This window comes from Megascapheus bottae, chromosome 17, assembly GCF_031878675.1.
Source record: "Megascapheus bottae isolate mThoBot1 chromosome 17, mThoBot2.hap1, whole genome shotgun sequence".
In the NCBI taxonomy this organism is placed as follows: Eukaryota; Metazoa; Chordata; class Mammalia; order Rodentia; family Geomyidae; genus Megascapheus; species Megascapheus bottae.
The window spans coordinates 51,391,864-51,410,711 of NC_143525.1; the positions used below are offsets into that span (position 1 = coordinate 51,391,864).

The window sequence follows — 18,848 nt, forward strand, 5'->3', positions numbered from 1 at the left end:
CGAGAAGCAGGCAGTAACTTAGCCGTGAAAGTAAACCCTGAAGCACAGCTTCCTAAGAGCCGGTATCAATTCCAAGCGTAGTCTGTCTGTTAAATAGTATTTCTGCAGCCTAGAGACATACAAAGGAGGATTGAGAGTTCCGGGTCAGCCTAGAGAGAGTTGGAGGCCAGCCTGAGCCGTTGATCCGGCCTCACACACACGTGCACACACAAGCCCGGCGCTCATGGCCTGTCACCCTCGCTACCAAGAGCGGTGGAAGCAGTTGGATGTGGTGGCAAGTACTTGTGATATAGAACAGCTACAGTGGGAAGCCAAAAATAGAATCCCCGTGGAGGCAAGGTAGCTGGGATAACTGGGAAACCGGAGTGCCTCTTGGTTGTATCTGCCTCAGCTGGGTTCAGACTGGTAGTCTCAAATCTCAGCATCCTGAGTAGCTAGCCTCGTATACAATGTAAACATGACTGCTAATTAACATTGCAGAAAGGACAGTTAAACATTGGACCTCATCTCTGAAGTAGATTGTTTTGCTGGTGAGGCCACTAAGAGAGGCCATGCCCAGCCATCCTGATTCCTCCACAGCTGGGCTAATGCCCCAGCGCCCTTCAGGCAGTTGAGATGGAACACCTAAAACCTTATGAGAAGCAGTAGTTAAGTTAAATGTAACTAGACTGAATCCATTTCGTTGGAACAGCCTCCATTCTGCAGAACATAAAGCTGAGAAATCCCGTTTCTTCCCAGGAAAAACTGAGAGATGCTCCATCTGTTGTTTATTCAGAGGGACTAGCAAGGACGTTCAAAGGTAATCTATAGGACAACAGCTGTGTTCCACAGCTAGCAAGGGCCTCTAAAACTAAACTTCTGTGGGAAACCACATCAAAACCGATAAGAAATTGTGGAATGGTCCTATGTAAAGGTTAACCAAAGTATGAGGCTGTGAGAATGAAAACTAAACCTTGTTTATTCTGTACTGGGGCCTCCAAGCGTCACTGGCTTCTAAGGCGTGGAGGACCAAGCTCGAGCTTGCTCATAAACGGCTCTTTGCTGCTTGCCTTGATCGTGGACTCTGGTGGTCTTTCAGGATTGGGAACTTTGGGCACAACACCTGCTGCCCTTGAATCAGGACCTCCAGAACTCTCTCCAAGGAGATAGGACTTCAAGCTTAACCTAGTCTTCTCAGAAAAAAATGTAATCTTAGTATGATTAGTCTTCTGAATTACTATTACTAATGATTATTATTTGAGTGCCTCACATACATCCGGGGGAAGATGTGCTACATCCGGGGAAGATGTGCTCCTTGTCACACCGAGCGTTCTGAGGCCTAGGCCTTTCTTGTCTCTCATTTCTGACTTCTCTCCAATTGCATGCACTCATTTACAGAAGATGTTTCCAATCTACGGTCCAATGTCTCCATTACAGCTCTGCAGGCAAGGATAAAGAAGTTGCTTGGCTGACATGGGTCGTAGTTCGGCAGCCCGGCCGGCGGGGCTCCGCTCCCTGCGCTCCGGCCCCGCCCCCGAGCCGCGCATGCGCGCCTCGGTCTCGCGGCCTACGTGACCCGCCGCGGGGCGGCTATGGCGGCGAGCGCGGGGGCCACAACTCCGCCCTCTAAGAGATGCGGAGGCGGAGGGGCCCTCCCAGAACTGCCCCTGCTTGGCCTCCTCCGCGTGGCCCTCCACCTGCCCTCGAAACTCAGCCTGGTCTCGACTACCTGACCTCGGCGCAGCCCAGGCGGGCGAGAGAAGCAGCCGGGCCGCCGAGGCGTGGGACGCGGCAAGCCCCGCCCTCCGCCTCTGATTGGCCCCGCGATCGGACCCTGCTCTTCCCGCCACGCTCATTGGCCTAAACCGAGCTACAGGTGCCGGGCTGTCCCGCCTCTGCGCTCTTCTTATTGGTCTAGAGGTGTGAGTCTCCTTGTGTCAGAGCTCTCATTGGCCCAAGTCCACCTTTGGAGGCGGGGCCACGCCGGGGCGAAGACAACAAAGGGCGGCGGGCGGCGGGCTCCCGGGGTGGCGGCGGCGGCGTCTCCCGAGTTCCGGCCTGCTGAGGTGTCGGGGCCTCCCGCCAGCCCCTCTCCAGATGAAGTGTGAGCACTGCACGCGGAAGGTGGGCGCCGCGGGCGGGGCCGAGCCCGAGCGGGCGTCCGTCAGTCGGCGGTGTGGGGCCGGGGGGCCGGGGTTCGGAGACCGGGAGCCGGGGCCGGGGGCCTGGGGGCCAGGGTTTGGCGCCGGGGCCTGGGGGGCCGGGGCCGGGGTTCGGAGACCGGGAGCCGGGGCCGGGGTTCGGGGTTCGGGGCCGAAGCCGGGGCCGAGGCCCGTCCCGGTCCCCGTCCCTGCGAACTCGGCGTTGTGATGCGGCCGGGCCGGAGCCCCGGCTCCCGGGAAGCCGAGAGGAGGCGGGGACGGGTCCCGGCGTCCTCGGGTCACTGGGTGACAGTGTACGTGTGGGACTAATGCTTGGTTAAACTGGACGCGAAAGAAGAGTTCATGACTTGTCCCTTAGAGTTCATGACTTGTCCCTTGACTGCGCGGGAGACGCCGGAGAGCCTTGCGCGTCGATTTTTTCTTAACGTCTTTCGGGCAGGGCCAACACTCTACCCTGTGAACCACACTCCACTCTTGGATTACACGTAATTCTAACTCACTGTTTGTAATACCTGCATCCTATTCTAAGTGTACCTTTTTCCAGATAAGTATTCATTAAGGTCGTATTACTATTAGTTTTTAGTTGTTGGGAACAATTTGGATGCGTGTGTGAGTGTGAGAGAGAGATCGTGTCTCTCTGTCCATCATCCACCTGTAAGTGCAGTAGTCTTGATTTCTGTAGAAAAGATTTGTAGACAGGCGGTTAATTGGTCAAGAGGTGTGTTTCTTGTAACTGAATCAGCTTAAAAATTAACAATTTTCCCTTCCCTTTTCAAGGAATGTAGTAAAAAAACAAAAACTGATGACCAAGAGAATGTGTCAGGCGGTGCTCCAAGTCCTGCCCAGGCGAAGGAAGAGGCAAGTAGAGTTTTCAGTTTTCAGTGTCAGCCTGAAGTGAGTGGCCTTCACTCACACCACCCTGTTCAGGGGCTCGCGGTACCATCCACACCCTGTTCTAAGAAAGAGCAAAGTAAAAGTGAAGGGCTCGAGGTGCGGTGCAGAGTTGCCTGTGTTCTCAAACACACCCGGCTGAAACACTCAACAAAACCTCAAGCCTTAAATGGAAACTTCTGTTCCATAGAATGTACTGATAGGACGTTTATAAAATAACTTAAACGTCATGGTTTTTTAATTTTTGGCAGCACCAGAGTTTCAACTTAGTGCAGTTCTGAGCCATGCATCCAGCACTGTACCTGCACTGGGTATTTTTAGAATAGGGTCTTGCTTCATGTCCTTCCTGTGTTTGTCTGGCTGCTGTCGGCCTGCTTTCTATTTTCTGCTGTGGCTGGGGTCACAGGTGTGTGCCCCTGCGTTCAGCTTCTCTCCACGATGGCAGAGTCCTTGATCCTTGGCCCCCCAGGTAGCTTACGATGACAGGTGTGTGCCACTGCACCCAGCTGTGGGTTGAGAGCATCTCAAACTTCTGCTCAGGATGGCCTTGGAACTTCAATCTGTCTGTGCTTTTTTTTGTCCAAGACTGGGACTTGAATTTGGTATCTGCTTTTGCTCATCGGCTAGCATTGTATCACCTCAGCCCTGCTTCCAACCTGTTTGTAACCTCCCCAGTAGCTGGGATTAAAGGTATGAGCCACTGGTGTTCAGCAGATTTCATGATTCTGTAAGGGCATTTGTTGTTCTCTAATTCAGTTGTTTTTTTTTTTTTTTTGGCCAGTTGAACTCAGGGCCTGAGCACTGTCCTTGGGCTTTTTCCTCAAGGCTAGTGCCCTGTCACTTGAGCAACAGCACCACTTCCAGCTTTTCTATGTATGTGGTACCATGGAATCGAACCCAGGTCTTGGTGCATGCTAGGCAAGCACTCTACCACTAGGCCTCTCTCTCCCTCCCTTCCCCCTCCCCTTCCTTTCCCTTCCCTCTCCTTCCTTCCTTCCTTTCTTCCTCCCTTCCTTTCTTCCTTCCTCTCTCTCTCTCTCTCCTTCCTTCCTTGTTTCCTTTCCTTTCCCTTTCTTTCATTCATTTTTTCTTTTCTTTCCTTCTTTCCTTCTTTGCTTCTTTGCTTGGCAATACCCTAGGATTTGAGTTCCGTGTTTTATGCTTGCTAGGCAGGTACTCTTATCACTGGAGCCATGTCTTCAATTCCTCCAGTTCCATTTTTGTTTTAACAGTAGTGATGGTTTGTGTTTATGTATCAGACATTCTGAGCTGGACTTTTTACGGCTGCCATCTCATGTTCAGGATGGTCATTCCAAGTAAGCTCTACCAGTGTCCCCTGCTCAAAAGAATGTGCTAGGAGGAGGTTAAGTCATTTCTTCCCTTAGAGAATCCTAGAACCATTTTTTTTTTTTTTTTTTTTTTTTGCCAGTCATGGGGCTTAAACTCAGGGCCTGGATGCTGTCCTTGAACTCATTTGCTCAAGGCTAATGCTCTACCACTTTGAGCCACAGTACCATTTCCTGTTTTTTAGTGATTAATTGGTGGTAAGCGTCTCACAGACTGCCCTGACCAGGTTGGCTTTGACCTATGGATCATCAGATCTCAGCCTCCTGAGTAGTTAGGATTACAGATGTGAGCCACCAGCATTTGGTTTCTAGAACCAAGTTTATAGGTGGAGAATTGGCACTGTGGGAAAAGCAAGGGACAGAATTTTTTCTCTTAGGTATCTGATGTGCTTTTTGATGCGACAGACATTTTTCTGATTCTCTCCTTTGCTGATGCTGTGTTGTGCAGACTAGGGCGTGGGCAGCAGGGAGGCTTGAGACGAAAGCCCCAAATGCTGCCACGAGGCGGGCTGAAACGCCGATCCCTGAGCTAGCGGAAGGCAGGGCCCAGGGCAGCCAGGCCAGGGCTTCTCCTGCCTGCTGTCTGTGGCAGCACCTGAACAAAACCTAACCATGCTGGGCATGGTGATGCATGGGGCAGAGCGGTGTCTGAGGCCTGCCCGGGCTCCACAGCAAGGAACACCCTACCAGGCCCTGTTCTTATCAGTGTTGTAGGGAGTTAAGTTACTCCCCTTCTGTCTCTCTGGTGAGAAAGAGATAGCACATATTTGCAGCCTGAGTGGCAACCAGGCAGCATGGGGGTGGGTACTCTGTCAGAGCTCGAGTGCTGGGGGGGAGACGAGGGTCCAGTGGACATCACAATGAGCACTAGCATGCCAGGCTCAGCAGGCCTGGGAAGACCCAGGCTCTGTGGGTAAAAGGAAAGGCCCAGGAGTTCAGGTGTATGTTTTAGGACAGTCAACAGTTACAGATAGAAGCTGGTGAGCAGGGGAAGAATAGATGGAAGCCAGGGAGGAAACAGCTTTGTTAGCAAGTTGGCCAGAGTGGAAGAGAAAGTCTTGGGCTAGCTTGACAGCAAGAGTATGCTTAAAAGAGAGATAGCCTGGATTTACAGATTGCGCTGATCCTTCAGGGTTGATGAGCCAGATAAGAGGAAGCTATACCTGCAGAGTCTGGCTTCCAAGAGGAAGAAGGAGAAAGGGGGAAGGCTGGAGGTGAGAAGGAAAGGAAAAAAGGCTTTAAGACAAGCAAGCTGAAAGGACTTTTGGCCTTGTGTAGGGAGTATGCAATGGAAGGAAGCACTGGGCCCTCATGCTCAGAACAGGAGCTGTCCCCACTGATGACATCATGGGCCAGGCCCTGTGTCCCCACCACCAAAAACTCACTGGGACTGCAGGGACTGTCCCCACTAAGTCTTCATGCTTAGTATAAACACCAAGTTCTGTGTTTATACTGCTTCCTTCCCTACAGAAGCTCTCAGTAGTGCCAAAATGTCATTTTCTTTTACAGAAGGGAGAATTCCATAAGTTGGCTGATGCCAAGATATATTTGAGTGACTGTCTGGCATGTGACAGTTGTATAACTCCTGAGGAAGGAGTCCAGCTTTCCCAGCAGAATGCCAAGGACTTCTTCCATGTTCTACACCTTAATAAGGTATGGCATCCAAGGCACCTGCTGGGACTATGCCTGAAGAGCCAGCCCGGGGGAGGGGCAGTGACAGTCAAAGTGGGATGTGGTCCTTGTGCGTGGAGGAGTCTGCTGGGACATTGGTGCCCATCTTAGCCTTGACCCTGTGTGCTCAAGGTCCCCTGCCTTTCTATGCCCTCTCCTAAGCCCCTCTTCAGTAAGATCAAAATCTTTGCCAGGTGCTGGTGGCTCATACTTGTAATCCCAGCTCCTTAGGAAGCTGAGCTCTGAGGATCTCCATTCAAAGCTAGCCCGGGCAGATGAATTTGAGAGACTCCTCTCTCCAACTAGCCAGCAGAAAACCAGAAGTAGAGATATGGCTCAAGTAGTAGCATGCCTTGAGTAGAAAAGCTAAGGAAGATTCACAGGCTTTGAGTTTAAGCCCCAATGGTGGCAAAAGAAAAAAAAGAACACAATTTTGAATTCAGGGCCTGAGTGCTGTCCCTGAGCTCTTTTTGTTCAAGGCCAATGTTGTACCGCTTTGAGCCACAGTACCACTTCTGGTTTTCTGGTGGTTAACTGGAGAACAGTCTCACAGACTTTCTTGGCCTAGGCAGGCTTTGAACAGCGATCCTCAGATCTCAGCCTCCTGAGTAGCTAGGATTACAGGCACAAACCATACCACTGCCTGTTATGAATACAAATTCTTATATAGACACTCTCTTCCATCTGCTCAGGCAGTGATGTCAGCAGGTACCCCGACCCCCGCATTAGGGAAGGCAAGTAGTCTGGGGTCCTGGTATTCTGTTCTGCCACATTCTAGGCACATTTGGGAGTGGGGATTGTGTTCTAATGGACTTATCTGATGGGCCAAATATAACCCCAAATCTCCTTCCAAAGTAGAACAGGTGTCACTGCCTTCAGTAAGTCAAGTCCAAGGGACAGATGAGGACACAAGTGAGGCCCAAATAAAGCTGAAGAGCACATCTCTGGTGACAGCACTGTCCCTGAGGACATTTCTGGGACCCTGTCCCATAAGGCCCTGAATTTCACTTTGCCAAATGTCAGACCCTGCCCTTCACAACAGAGTAGGGCAGGCCCTATTCTGAGGAGAACTCTTGAGGACTTTTGATTTCCTGTGACACACAGCAGCAGCCCATCATCAGCCTTCTTAGAGTTGCCACTCACCTGCCAGCATCTTCTTGGATGAATCATCTGCCATCTTGATTGGGAGTGCAGTTTCTGGTGGAAGCTGTGTCCTTCCTGCAGTGCAGGTGCACCAGGCCAGGAACTTGAGGATCAGCTACAGACAGGATCCTGCTCCTTGGTCCAGGCTAGCCTTGGACTCCTGATCCTTCTGCCTCAGCCTTCTTGTACTAGAATTACAGGCACACACTTCCACACACACCAGCCTCCTTTATAACATTTTTTTTTTTTTACGATTATATTGACCGTTTAAACTAGTTTCTGCAGTGCAAATGTTTCTAGTGTCTTCCTCTGTACTATAGTGTGAATGTACAATACTCCACTAAAGGGAATGTTTGTTAGGAATTTCCAGTAGAAATCTGTATGAACCAGCATTTCAGCTGCAGATAATGGACACCCGGTTCAAGTCGACTTATTAGACAGTAAACTGGAAGCTTAGACACAGAGAAGGTGAGGGTTGAATGTCCCGAACACGAGCAAGCCAGACACCCGTGACTCATACCTGTCATCCTGATTACTCAGGAAGCGAAGACCTGAGCTGAGGATCAGGGGGAGGAGGAGGAGGAGGGGGGGGGGAGAGGTGTGACTTAAATGGTAGACAGCACCCAGACCCTGAGTTTGAGCCCCAGGACTGGCAGTCATGCAGGCATGCGTGTGTATGCACACACACACACACACACACACACACACACGAGCATAAGCTGTCTGCCCCACTGCCCTCAGGCTGGTCCCCTGTGGTCACCACATGTTGGCTTCCTTGCAGTGAGAAGGAGCCTGGAAGTGCCCCTGGGAAGGGTGGGAGCCATGCTGGGCCCTGCGGGGCCTGGGCAAGCTGTGTCTGCAAACGGGATGGGAGCCCACGCTGGGTCCTAAGGCTGCCGGGACAGAGCCTGGGGGGTCCTGCCTTCTGCTCTACTGATAAAGCCCTTGATCCTTGCTTATGAATTTATATTAGGGGAGTAGTCACTGATAAGTTTGTGAGAGAGCTACAGTTGACATCCTGGGGTGGGTTGGCATTCTCCTGGTATCATATGACCATGCTGGGTGTAGAGTTTGCACATCCGGGGATGGCATTCTGGCATTACACCATGCTAGGTGTGGGCTTAGTCTTCATCAGAAAGCTGCAGGCTTCAGCTTCTTTTCCTGCACTGCCTAGACCTGCAGGGCCACCATGACTGCACTAAGCCAGATTCTCAGCCAGACCTACTTTGAACATTGCCTTTGCTCCCACAGCCAAGGCTTGCTCTTTCCTTCATTTGCTGAATACACTGATGGGATGATAAGACTGTGATCCCTCTTCAAGGTGGAGACTGCACAAGTGTCTCTCCTCCCCCTTCCCTCCCCTACCTCCCCCCAGCCCATCCAATGTCTATGGGGGAAGGCACTCTTGAACTTCTGCCTGGCTCTCCTGGTGAGCTGAGCATCTTGATAGCTAGGAAGATTTGTTTCTTTTCGGGTTGGGTTGGGGTTTTTTTTTTGTGCCAGTACTAGGATTTGAACTTGGGGCTTCACACTTTTTTTTTTAATCTTTTTTTTTTGCCAGTCCAGGTGCTGAGCACTGTTCTTGGGTTTTCTCAAAGCCAGAGCTCCACCACTTGAGCCATAGCACCACTTCTGGCTTGTTCTATGTATGTGGTACCGAGGAATGGAACCTAGGTCTCTGGGCATGCTAGGCAAGCACTCTACCACTAGGCCAAACTCCTGGCTACACAAGCAAAAAAAAATTTTTTGGTCGGTTGTGGAGCTTGAACTCAGGCAATTTTTGAAGAAGTTTATAGATGAGAATCAGCACCTCTTTAATAATTTTTGAGTTTTTAGTGGCTATGCCTAGGAAGCTGAGGCAGGAGAATTGAGAGTTTGAGGACTGCCCGGGCTACATAGCAAAACCTTACCTCAAAAAAGCAAAAAGCAAACAAATTTAATGGCTACAATCTTCTCATGACAGATGCAACTTACTTTGCTCCTGATTGGTCAGATGTGTGTGACCTCCTTCTGTCTCACTTGTAGAAATGTGATGTCTCAAAGCACAGAGTGCTGGTCGTGTCTGTGTGTCCTCAGTCTCTGCCTTATTTTGCTGCTAAATTCAACCTCAACGTCAGTGATGCATCCAGAAGGCTCTGTGGCTTCCTCAAAAGTCTTGGTGAGTCACCTTTGGCAATGTGGTAGATTGGCCCCCTTTCGCTCTACACAGTTCAGTTTTCAGGGGCCCAGGAGAGGTAAGGGACTTGTAGGAGCATCTCACGGAATGCGAAATGACCCTGTGTGGTGAGACAAGCCTCTGACAGCGATGGTGAGCAGGTGGGGATTTGTTTGGAGGGGGCTGAGCTCCCTGGAGTCAGGCAGTGTGGACACACAGGAGGCGGCTCCCATCCTCGAGATCCACTTCTGAAATGGTTAGTGTCCACAGGGGACGTGCCCCGCAAAGCAGAAGGGAATGAGCATGCCTGGGTTTATGTGGAGTAGGGATCAAACCCATGCCTTGATTGCTAGGTGAGTGCTGTGCCTCTGAGCTACATCCCCATCCCCAGCCTGTGTTTCTTACATGAGGACTGAAAGGTGGTGATTTCAGATGTGAACACCAGAGTGATGCTGCCATAAATACCAAAAGTACTTCTCTACTCACTCGGGCAGGCTGGGTCTACCCCAGCCATGCCCCATTTGCTTTGTGGAGCTGTCATGGCCATGGAGCATCCTCATGGCATGGCTGCCAGAAACGTTCAGAAGCAGGGAATCAGCCAGGTCTCAGTGGCTCATGTCTCCAAAGTAACCAGCAAAAAGCAGGACTGGGGCCATTGCTCAAGTGGTAGAGCACTAAGCAAGCAGTCAAAGTTTGATGGCCCTGATTTGAAAACCCAGTACCAGGAGAAAAAGGAGATGGTAGTGGTAGAGAATGAATGAGCCATGGCTCTATGGCTCTATGACTCAAGTGGTAAAGTGTTCCCTTGAGCAAGAAAAGCTCAGGAACAGCGCTCAGACCCTGAATTCAAGCCCAGAACTGGCAGGGAGAGAGAGAATATGAGAATGAGTTGTGATCTTGTACTTGTGGTGAGTCTTGGTGCTGCCCTTTCCTGTAGGAGTACACTATGTATTTGACACAGCAATAGCTGCAGATTTCAGCATCTTGGAGAGTCAGAGGGAGTTTGTGCATCGATACCACCAGCATAGCAAGGAGCAGCGAGCACTGCCCATGCTGACCTCCGCCTGTCCTGGTAAGTAAGCCCAGGCCGCTGCCCACGCCGAGCGGGTGTGGGTGCTGAAACAGCAGGCACTGCCCACGCTGACCTCCTGTCCTGGTAGGCAGATGTGTCTCTGGGGGAGGCTGGAAGCAGGTGAGCCATCCCACCTGGCCTGGAGTGCAGGTGTGCTGGTTATTTTTTTTATGCCTGTACTGGGTATTTGGGGGTCAGCCTGACAACTGAGTGCGATTTTTTGTTTTGATTTCCTTCCTTCCTTTTCTCCTCTCCACTCCCGCCCTCCAGTGCTTGTGCTGGAATTCAGCTCTGTGCTTCTTAGGCAGGTGCTGTGGGGTTGAACCACACCTGGTCCCATTATTCACTGGTTACTTCTGTGATGAGGGTGGATCATGGACCGTGATCCCTCTATTTCGGGTTCCCATCATGGCTGGGATGACAGCTGTGCACCATTGTGCTGAGCTACGGACTTAAAGGGTCTTATGGACTCTTCTACCAAGGCTTAGCTCGAACTCCCTTTCTCAGCCTTTCCCATAGCTGAGATGCCAGGTATGAATGTGTCCATCTTGACGGTATGTTATGTGTTGGTTAGGCCAATCGAGTGGCTCACATTGACTGGCATCTGAACTGTTTCTGACCCTCTGGGAGCCCTTCTCCAGAAGCCCACTGGCCTCCACTCCTGGGTGGCCTCCATACGTCTGATGATTCTGTCCTATGGGGTTCACAATTAGACTCTCTGTAGGTGGGGCCTTAGGTGTGCTCAGGTACCTGGTGCCTTCTTCCAGGTTGCACCCTGTGGAAAGAGGAGCCGGTCTGGTTCCTGCAGTTAGAATGGCAGGCCCAGGTACTCCCCAGAAACCATGCAGCATTTCCTCAGAGTGGCAGTCGGCACCATGGAAAATGAGCCAGCTTCAGACTGCGTCCTCAGGTCTTACCCTCCTGAGTAGCTAGGATTACAGGTGTCAGCCGGCAGTGCCTGGCAGAATCATTGCTGATTGTTCAGGGATCTGATTTTCTCCTACTTTCCTTTTTTTTTTTTTTTTTTGGCTGGTCCTGAGGCTTGAACCCCAGGGTCTGGGCTCTTCTCCCTTAGCTTTTGTGCTCAAGGCTAGTGCTCACCACTTGAGCCACAGCTCTACTTCTAGAAAGTCTCTTAGACTTTGCTGCCTGGGCTGGCTTCAAAGCCGCAGTCCTGAGATCTCAGCCTCCCGAGTAGCCTGGGTTATAGGCGTGGCCACCAGCATCCAACCTACTTCCTGCATTCTTGCCCTAAAAGTGGGTCGACTTCCAGCAAGTTGGCAGAGCTGCCGCTTGGCTGCTCCTCACAGGAGGTGCCCTCCTGTAGGACACCCACAGCCTTGGGTGTTGAGGAGGGTGGGTCGTGGTGGGGACGGTGCCTTGCACGCTTTTGACAGGACCTGAAGAGTGTCACCCCAGGGTGACGGGCTCAGGAACTCCAGTGCCAGATGTGACTGAAGGAAGAGTAAGTTAGAGCTGGTCTCATAGTCCGTACTCGCTTTGCAGGCTGGGTCCGATATGCTGAGCGGGTGCTCGGCTGCCCCGTCACCCCACACCTGTGCACTGCCAAGTCCCCCCAGCAGGTCATGGGCTCCCTGGTGAAGGATTACTTTGCTGGACAGAAGGTAAGCTGAGCTCCTCAGAGGGCAGCCGCTGGGCTGGGAGGAGCTAACACCACGAGTACCAGAGTGAATGCCAGGCCGCTGTGGCTTTAGGACGGGGCCAGTAGGGCCTTTCCCATCAACAGCCATCCCTGCTCCCCTTTGTCATAAGCTTCACTGCTTGTCTTGATGCGGGGAGGCTTGAGACTCACTGTGGGACAGCTTCCTCATGGAGGCCCAGGAGAGATGGGCCACGGGCCGCTGACGCTTAAGAAAGCAAATCTCTCCTCAAACCGTGGCACCATATGACTACTTTAGCTGCTTCCTTGAGATCTGCCACTGTGTATGTGTGTGTGTCCTGGGACTTGAACTCAGGGCCTTGTGCTCTTGCTTGGCTATTTCTCTCAAGGCTAGGGCTCTACTACTTGAGCCACAGCTCAAGTGCTTAGTTGAATTTCTTGCCCGGCCAGCTTGGAGCCTCAATCCTCCAATCAGCCTCCGGAGTAGCGAGAGTGACAGGCACGAGCCACCAGTGCCTGGCCCCTCCCGAGTCTTGGTCCTGTGTTTCACAAGTCAGGCCCGGGGCTCCCGCACCCCCTTGCCTCACCTCCTCCTTTAACACATCATCTTTGGGTCCAGGGTGTCACTCAGGCAGCCTCAGGGCATCTGTGAGTGAGCCAGGAGACACATACACTTCCCTTACCAGCTGTCTCCTTTGTGCCCACATGGCACACATACACACCTGCACTCGCCTACTGTGAGTTCAGGAGAAAAAAGGCGCTGTGCTGCTGTTTCTCTGGAGCACCTCAGATGCCCATGGGGACTGCAGCTTCTGTGGGTAAATCCAGCCCCTTACAGCCTAAGACTGGCTGAGTAGAAACTGAAGTCTGTGGGAAGTGGACTCACCCCCGCCCGCCCGCCCCCGGACGGTGCCAGGAACAGGAGTGCTCTGCCATTGCTGTGCCCTGGTGCAACCGTGCACTCCGCCCCCGGCTCTCCTGCAGAACCTGCCTCCAGAGAAGATTTTCCACGTCGTTGTGGCCCCTTGCTATGACAAGAAGCTGGAGGCTCTTCGAGACAGCTTCTCCACAGCTTCGTACAGTACCCGGGGTACTGACTGTGTGCTGACATCAGGTGAGAGCCAGGCAGCAATGCCCGACCAAGGCATTGGAGGGTCCCGGGGGGCTTTGTGGTGGGGAAGAGGAGGGGGCAGGGTGGGGCGGGATGCAGGTGCTGTTCCTCCCTCTGTCTCTCTAGTTATAACGTCAAGGGTCTGGGAAGGCCAGTTGGCTGGGCAGCATGGCCTGTAGACTTGGGTTATACCCATCGGAGCACTCTCTCACAGGCGCTCACAAACCAAACCTGTGCCAGCGTACATTTTTGCATTTGATGTGAAGTGCACACAGGCTCAGGCCACCATGTGGGTATTGTCAAGGCAATGTTGGGAGTGGAGGTGATGCCCTGAAGTCACAGCCTGTCACCACTGGCAGTGCTGGCTAAGGTCAGCTGGAGTCAGACCTGAGTCTTGGACCTCGGTGTTCCAGCCCACAGAACATCAGGCAGCTGCAGGGTCTCGGGTGCCCTGTGTGGGCAGGAACACCTTTGATGGGTGCCTTCACCGGGGTCTCCGGCCGGCTGGGCTCCACAGTGAGCCACAGGAGCCGGGGCCAGCTGCTTTTGCAGATAAAACAAGAACCTGCCTGGCTGCACTGCATCCTCGTGACTCTCAGCCTTCCCACAGAGCCTTATTATTGCTTTTCTCCCGGATGGTTTTCTTAGGAACCCCTCATATACAAGGAAAGGTAGAGCACAAAGCCTGGTGCATTTGGAAGACTGAGGCAGGAAGATTGAGCTCGAGATCACTCTGGGCTATATGGAAAAAGACTGTCAGAAAGTGGAAGGGAGCTGGCAAAATCCTAGCTACTCAGGAGGCTGAGATCTGAGGATCAAGGTTCAAAGCCAGCCCAGACACAAAAGGACCTGAGATTCATCTTCAATGAATCACTAGAAAATGGGAAATGGGGCTGTGGCTCCAGGAGTAAGGCAGTAGCCTGGAGCTGAAGTGCCCAGGCTGAGTTCAAGCCCGATGACCCACAAAAGACAGAAAAATGAGAAGGGACCGGGATTTTTGGCCTAGTGGTAGAGTGCTTGCCTAGCATGCATAGGAAGAGCCTGAAGTGGTGCTATGGCTCTCATGGTAGAGCTCTAGCCTTGAGAAAGCCCAAGAACAGCGTTCAGGCCCTGAGTTCAGGACCGGGACTGGCAAAAAAAAATTTTTTTTTTTTTTCAAAATGGAAGGAGAACAAAAAGGAAATGCAGAAAACAATTCCAATTTTTGGTGTAGTTTCATTTGGAGAAACTATGTCACGGACATGCAATAGTGTAAATCAAAAATCTTTCACTTGAGAGACAATATGGGTTGTTTGCTACATGTCTGTCCATGAGGTGCATGACTTGGTGCTTTTTGCCTTACTCGAGGGGCTGTGGGATGGACTCGCGCTGTGAGGGTGGATGTGCACGGCTGTCCCAGGAGAAAACACTGGCAGTTCCCCCAGCACTGCTGCCTGTCCTCCCGGTGTCTCACCCCGCTCATGTTTCTTCAGGTGAAGTTGCTCAGCTGATGGAGCAAAGGGGCCCCTCGGTGAAGGACGCTGCCGTGGACTCTCTGTAAGTGGCTTCCTCTGGTGGGCAAGGCCTCCCTCGGCTTCTGCAGGCTGCCTGGAGCTGCCCTTACCTATGGTTCCTCCATGGCCAGGCCCCTCATCAGGGCTTCCCCTTAGGGTGCCTGCCCTGGGAGCTCAAATCCAGCGGGACATCCCACACTTGGGGTCACCTCAGCATCCCCTGCTCCCAGCAAGCAGTGCAACTCCTTTAGGCACAGTTGCTAGCCCCAGTTCCCATCAGGGATGGTGGCTTCTGCTATACCTTGGGTTGCAGAGGCCACCCACAAGTCCTGAGGGAGATGTGAGTGCAGTGCTGGGCCCCTTTAATGGGGATGAGCCTGAGGACCTGCTGGGAGCTCATGCTCAGTACACCTGGCCCGACCCCCCAGGTGTGCATGCAGCCCCAGAGCAGAGAGCACAGCACATCACATTTCAGCGAGAATGTGATCCTCAGAGAATTCAAGAGATCCAGGCACTGGTGGTCACACCTGTAATCCTAGTTTTTTAGGAGACTGAGATCTGAGGATCATGGTTTGAAGCCAGCCCAACACAGGAAAGTCCATGAGACTCATCGCCAGTGAACCACCAGAAAAGGAAGTGGTGCAGCGGCTCAAGTGGTAGAGTGTTAGCTTTGAGCCAAGCCCCAGGTCTGGAAAAAATACAGAGTAAAAGAATTTAAGAGACACCATCGATCCTGGCATCCTCAGGTCGTGACTGACCCTGGCTGCTGCTTCACTGGCATTAACAAAGGACTTGTGGTCTTTGTCTGGTGAGGTTTGGTGATACGAAGGAGGCAGTGGTACGGCGCCATGATGGAGCAGGTTCAGATGGGCATCTGGCCCATGTCTTCAAACACGCTGCCAAGGAGCTGTTTGACGAGGATGTGGAAGAGATCACCTACCATGCCCTGAGGTGAGGCCTGGGCCCACAGCTGGCTGGTGCAGCCGTGAGCAGTGCTGCCAGAGGGCAAGAGCTGAGGAGGCTGAGAGGGCTGTGTCCACAGCTCCACAGCACAGCCTCTTGGCCTGTCATAATGGACATTTGCACTGCTAAATGGCTGAACACTGTGGGACACATCTTTAATCCTTAGTGCTCAGGTGGTAGATACAGGAGGATTTCTAGTTGGAAGCCAGGCTGGGTAGATAGTAAGACCTTATCCCAAAAAGAAAAGAAAAGCCAGGTACCGTTGGCTCATACCTTTAATTCTAGCTACTCGGAAGGCTGAGATCTGAGAATGGGCAAGAAAGTCAATGAGACTTGTCTCCAATGAACTATTCAGAAAAGGCTGAAGTGGTGCTTTGACTCAAGTGGTAGGGTGCTAGCCTTTAGCACAGAGAGGTTCAGGACAGTACCCAGGCCCTGATTTCAAGCCCCAAGACTGGCGAAAGAGAGAGAGAGAGAGAGAGAGAGAGAGAGAGAGAGAGAGAGAGAGAGAGAGAGAGAGAGAGGGGAATGCTGGTAGCTGACATTTGTAACCCTATCTACTCAGAAGTCTGAGATCTGAGGACCATGGTTCAAACCCAGTCTGGGCAGGAAAGTCTATGAGATGTTTATCTTCTACTAACCACAAAGAAACAAAAAAACCATGGCCAGGAGTGTGGCCTTGTGGTAGAGTGCTTGCCTAGCATGCATGAAGCCTTGGGTCCAGTTCCTCAGTACCACATATACAGAGTGGTGCTGTGGCTCAAGTGGTGGAACGCCAGCCTTGAGGAAAGCTCAAGCCCCAGGACTGGCTAAACCAGAAATGTAGAGCTCAAATAAAAGTGTCAGCCTTCTGCACCTGAGGCCCTGTCCCTGAGCTTAAGTCCCAGGACCACACACACACCAAGAAAAAAACATCAGCTGATCTTCAGGTTACCAACAGAGAACCCACTGTGAAGCCCATGGTTCATTTGTAGAAACAAAGACTTCCAGGAGGTCACCCTGGAGAAGAATGGGGAGGTGGTGCTACGGTTTGCTGCAGCCTATGGATTCCATAACATCCAGAACATCATCCTGAAGCTCAAGAAGGACAAGTTCCCCTACCACTTTGTGGAAGTCCTCGCATGTCCCAGAGGTAAGCACCGGTCGCTGCAGGGTTTGCATGGCAGGACAGGTGAGTGGCTGGCTGGCTGGCTGAATCTCCTCACAGCCCTCCAGCTGAGAGGCCTCTGGTGTGGAGTTGAGCTGATGCTCAGCCAGGTTTAAGGAGCCATGTTGGTGGTGGTGGTGGTGGACAGGGACCTGTGCTCTAGGCATTCCTCTTGCTGGCAGGGAAACCAGAAAAGGTCAGGCCTCAGGACTCACTGCTGCCCGCTGGACATAAGGAGCCGGGGCCACCAATCTGTGCTGGTCCACTCCAGCTCAGGGGCTGGAAGCCTCACTCCTGGGGGCGTGGAGCTGACTTGGGGCCCAAGGTGATGCTTAGGTGTCAGGTGAGGTCCAGTCCTGGGGCTTGAACTTAAGGCCCAGGCACTGTCCCTGAGCTCTTCAGCTCAAGGCTACCACTTGAGCCACAGCACCACTTCCACGGGCTCATTGTGCAGTCTCAGGGCCTCGCAGGGAGGGCATCTTGGGGAATGTGGACAGATACCTGCTGACCCAGTCCTGCATCCAGAGGGCCTTGTAGAGGTGGGTGGTGGGGAAGCCTCCAGTGCTGCATGCTGGGAGCGCAGGAGAGGACAGGACCTGAGAGGTGGGCAGGCTGGACCTCCGGCACCACACGTCCTGTACTCTGGAGTTGGAGGAGAGGGGGTAGGACGCTTCCTGGGACCATTCCCTAGGGTGCCTCCTGGGTCGTTGGAGGAAAGTTCAACTCGGGGAGATGGGCTCCTGAGTCTCTGGTACGTGTGCGTGCATGTGTGCATGCGTGCGTCCGTGTCCAGGGGAGGGCCGTGCAGCTGACCACTGTGCAGGCAGGTGAGAATGTACACGGCCATCCGGGATTCATGATCTCCAGGTTTGGATGAATCCCAAGACAATGCCAGGAATCTAGATTTGCAGACAGACCCCTGCCCAGTTCTGAAAGCTTGGCGCTCGCTTGCTCAGGTTTGGGACAAAGCCATTTCACGGGTGAAGCAAACAGAGCCTGATGGGGCCCCTTGCCTGTCCTGAACCACACCTGTCAGGGCCTGGCTTGCTTCTGGCTGAGGCCATATGGCCCTGCATGTCCCTATCATTCCCCCGGTCTGCTTCTCTTACCTCCCTGTGAGACGAAGCTTCATCCGGCCAATTGTGTCTTTCAGGATGCTTAAATGGCAGGGGCCAAGCACAGACTGAAGATGGACATGCGGACAAGGCCCTGCTTCGGCAGATGGAGAGCCTCTACTCTGCCATCCCCGTGTGGGCCCCCGAGCGCAGTGCACACGTGGAGGAGTTGTACCGGGAGTGGCTGGAGGGCAGCGACTCTCCCCGGGTCCAGGAGGTGCTGCACACCACCCACCAGAGCGTGGAGGCCTGCGCCAGCACCCCAGACATGAAATGGTGACCCACCACTGGAGGCTGCAGGGCCTGCTCTGTGTGTGGAAGCACTGGGCCACTCTGGTGTGCGGCGTTCCCTGCCTCCCTGACACGGCTTCACGTGGTGCTATCTTTGTAGTGTGTGTGGGGAGTGGAGTGTTTGCACTGGGACTCGTCTACCCTTTTCATCCTACAGTTGTGAGCACAGAGACAGACCCATTGTCTTTCGGGTTTAAAAAGGCCTAAAAAAGTGTCCTGGAAGAGCTGTGCCCTAGTTGAGACTCAGATGATTACCAGAAAACCAGAGGACAGACGCAGCAGGGCTGGCTGCTACCCTGTGGACACCTGCAGGCCCTGGGGTTGTTGGGCAAGTACACAGGCCCAGCTTTTCTGCTTGGCTTGACTTTTATTTTCCTGCCAGCCATCCTGTGCAGCTGGTCCCACCGTGCTGAGGCCTTGCTTGACTGGCATGGGGCCATGTGGCATCAGAGGCCAACCTGTGCATTCAGCTCATAGGAAGAGGCCAAGGAGGGTGGCAGACGTGACCGAGTGGAGCAGCGGCCTCACATGGAGGTCCTGGTTCAACAACCATCACCATGCAAAAGACATGGTGTGGAGAAGTAAGAGGGCCACCTGCTGGGTCGTGGGGCGGTGTGAGGCCGTGGAAGAGGGAGGCCTGACCCAGCAGACACTAGGTGGTGAGGCCCTGTCCCAGGCACCCTGCACC

The 18,848-nt window shown here is 52.9% G+C and overlaps 1 protein-coding gene across 2 annotated transcripts; it reads left to right on the plus strand.

The window, feature by feature from the left end:
- Positions 1–1,940: 1,940 nt before the first annotated feature.
- Positions 1,941–18,617, plus strand: Narf (nuclear prelamin A recognition factor). Of its 2 annotated transcripts, XM_090351428.1 has the most exons (11): positions 1,941–2,103; positions 2,919–2,999; positions 5,888–6,031; positions 9,218–9,350; positions 10,285–10,419; positions 11,926–12,044; positions 13,025–13,154; positions 14,624–14,687; positions 15,458–15,595; positions 16,582–16,739; positions 17,908–18,617. In XM_090351428.1, the coding sequence occupies exons 1-11, from the start codon at positions 2,077–2,079 to the stop codon at positions 18,147–18,149; spliced, it is 1,371 nt and encodes a 456-aa protein (XP_090207554.1). In that variant the 5' UTR covers positions 1,941–2,076; the 3' UTR covers positions 18,150–18,617. The 2 variants fall into 2 exon arrangements, with proteins under 2 accessions (XP_090207554.1, XP_090207555.1); XM_090351429.1 differs by lacking the exon at positions 15,458–15,595.
- Positions 18,618–18,848: the final 231 nt, after the last annotated feature.

What these genes read in the sequence shown, in the direction of transcription:
- Narf (XM_090351428.1), top strand. Translation starts at nt 2,077, where the DNA reads ATGAAGTGTGAGCACTGCACGCGGAAG. An exon ending in ATCACCTACCATGCCCTGAG is followed by an intron (nt 15,596 to 16,581) that starts GTGAGGCCTGGG and finishes GTTCATTTGTAG; the next exon opens with AAACAAAGACTTCCAGGAGG. An exon ending in AGTCCTCGCATGTCCCAGAG is followed by an intron (nt 16,740 to 17,907) that starts GTAAGCACCGGT and finishes TGTGTCTTTCAG; the next exon opens with GATGCTTAAATGGCAGGGGC.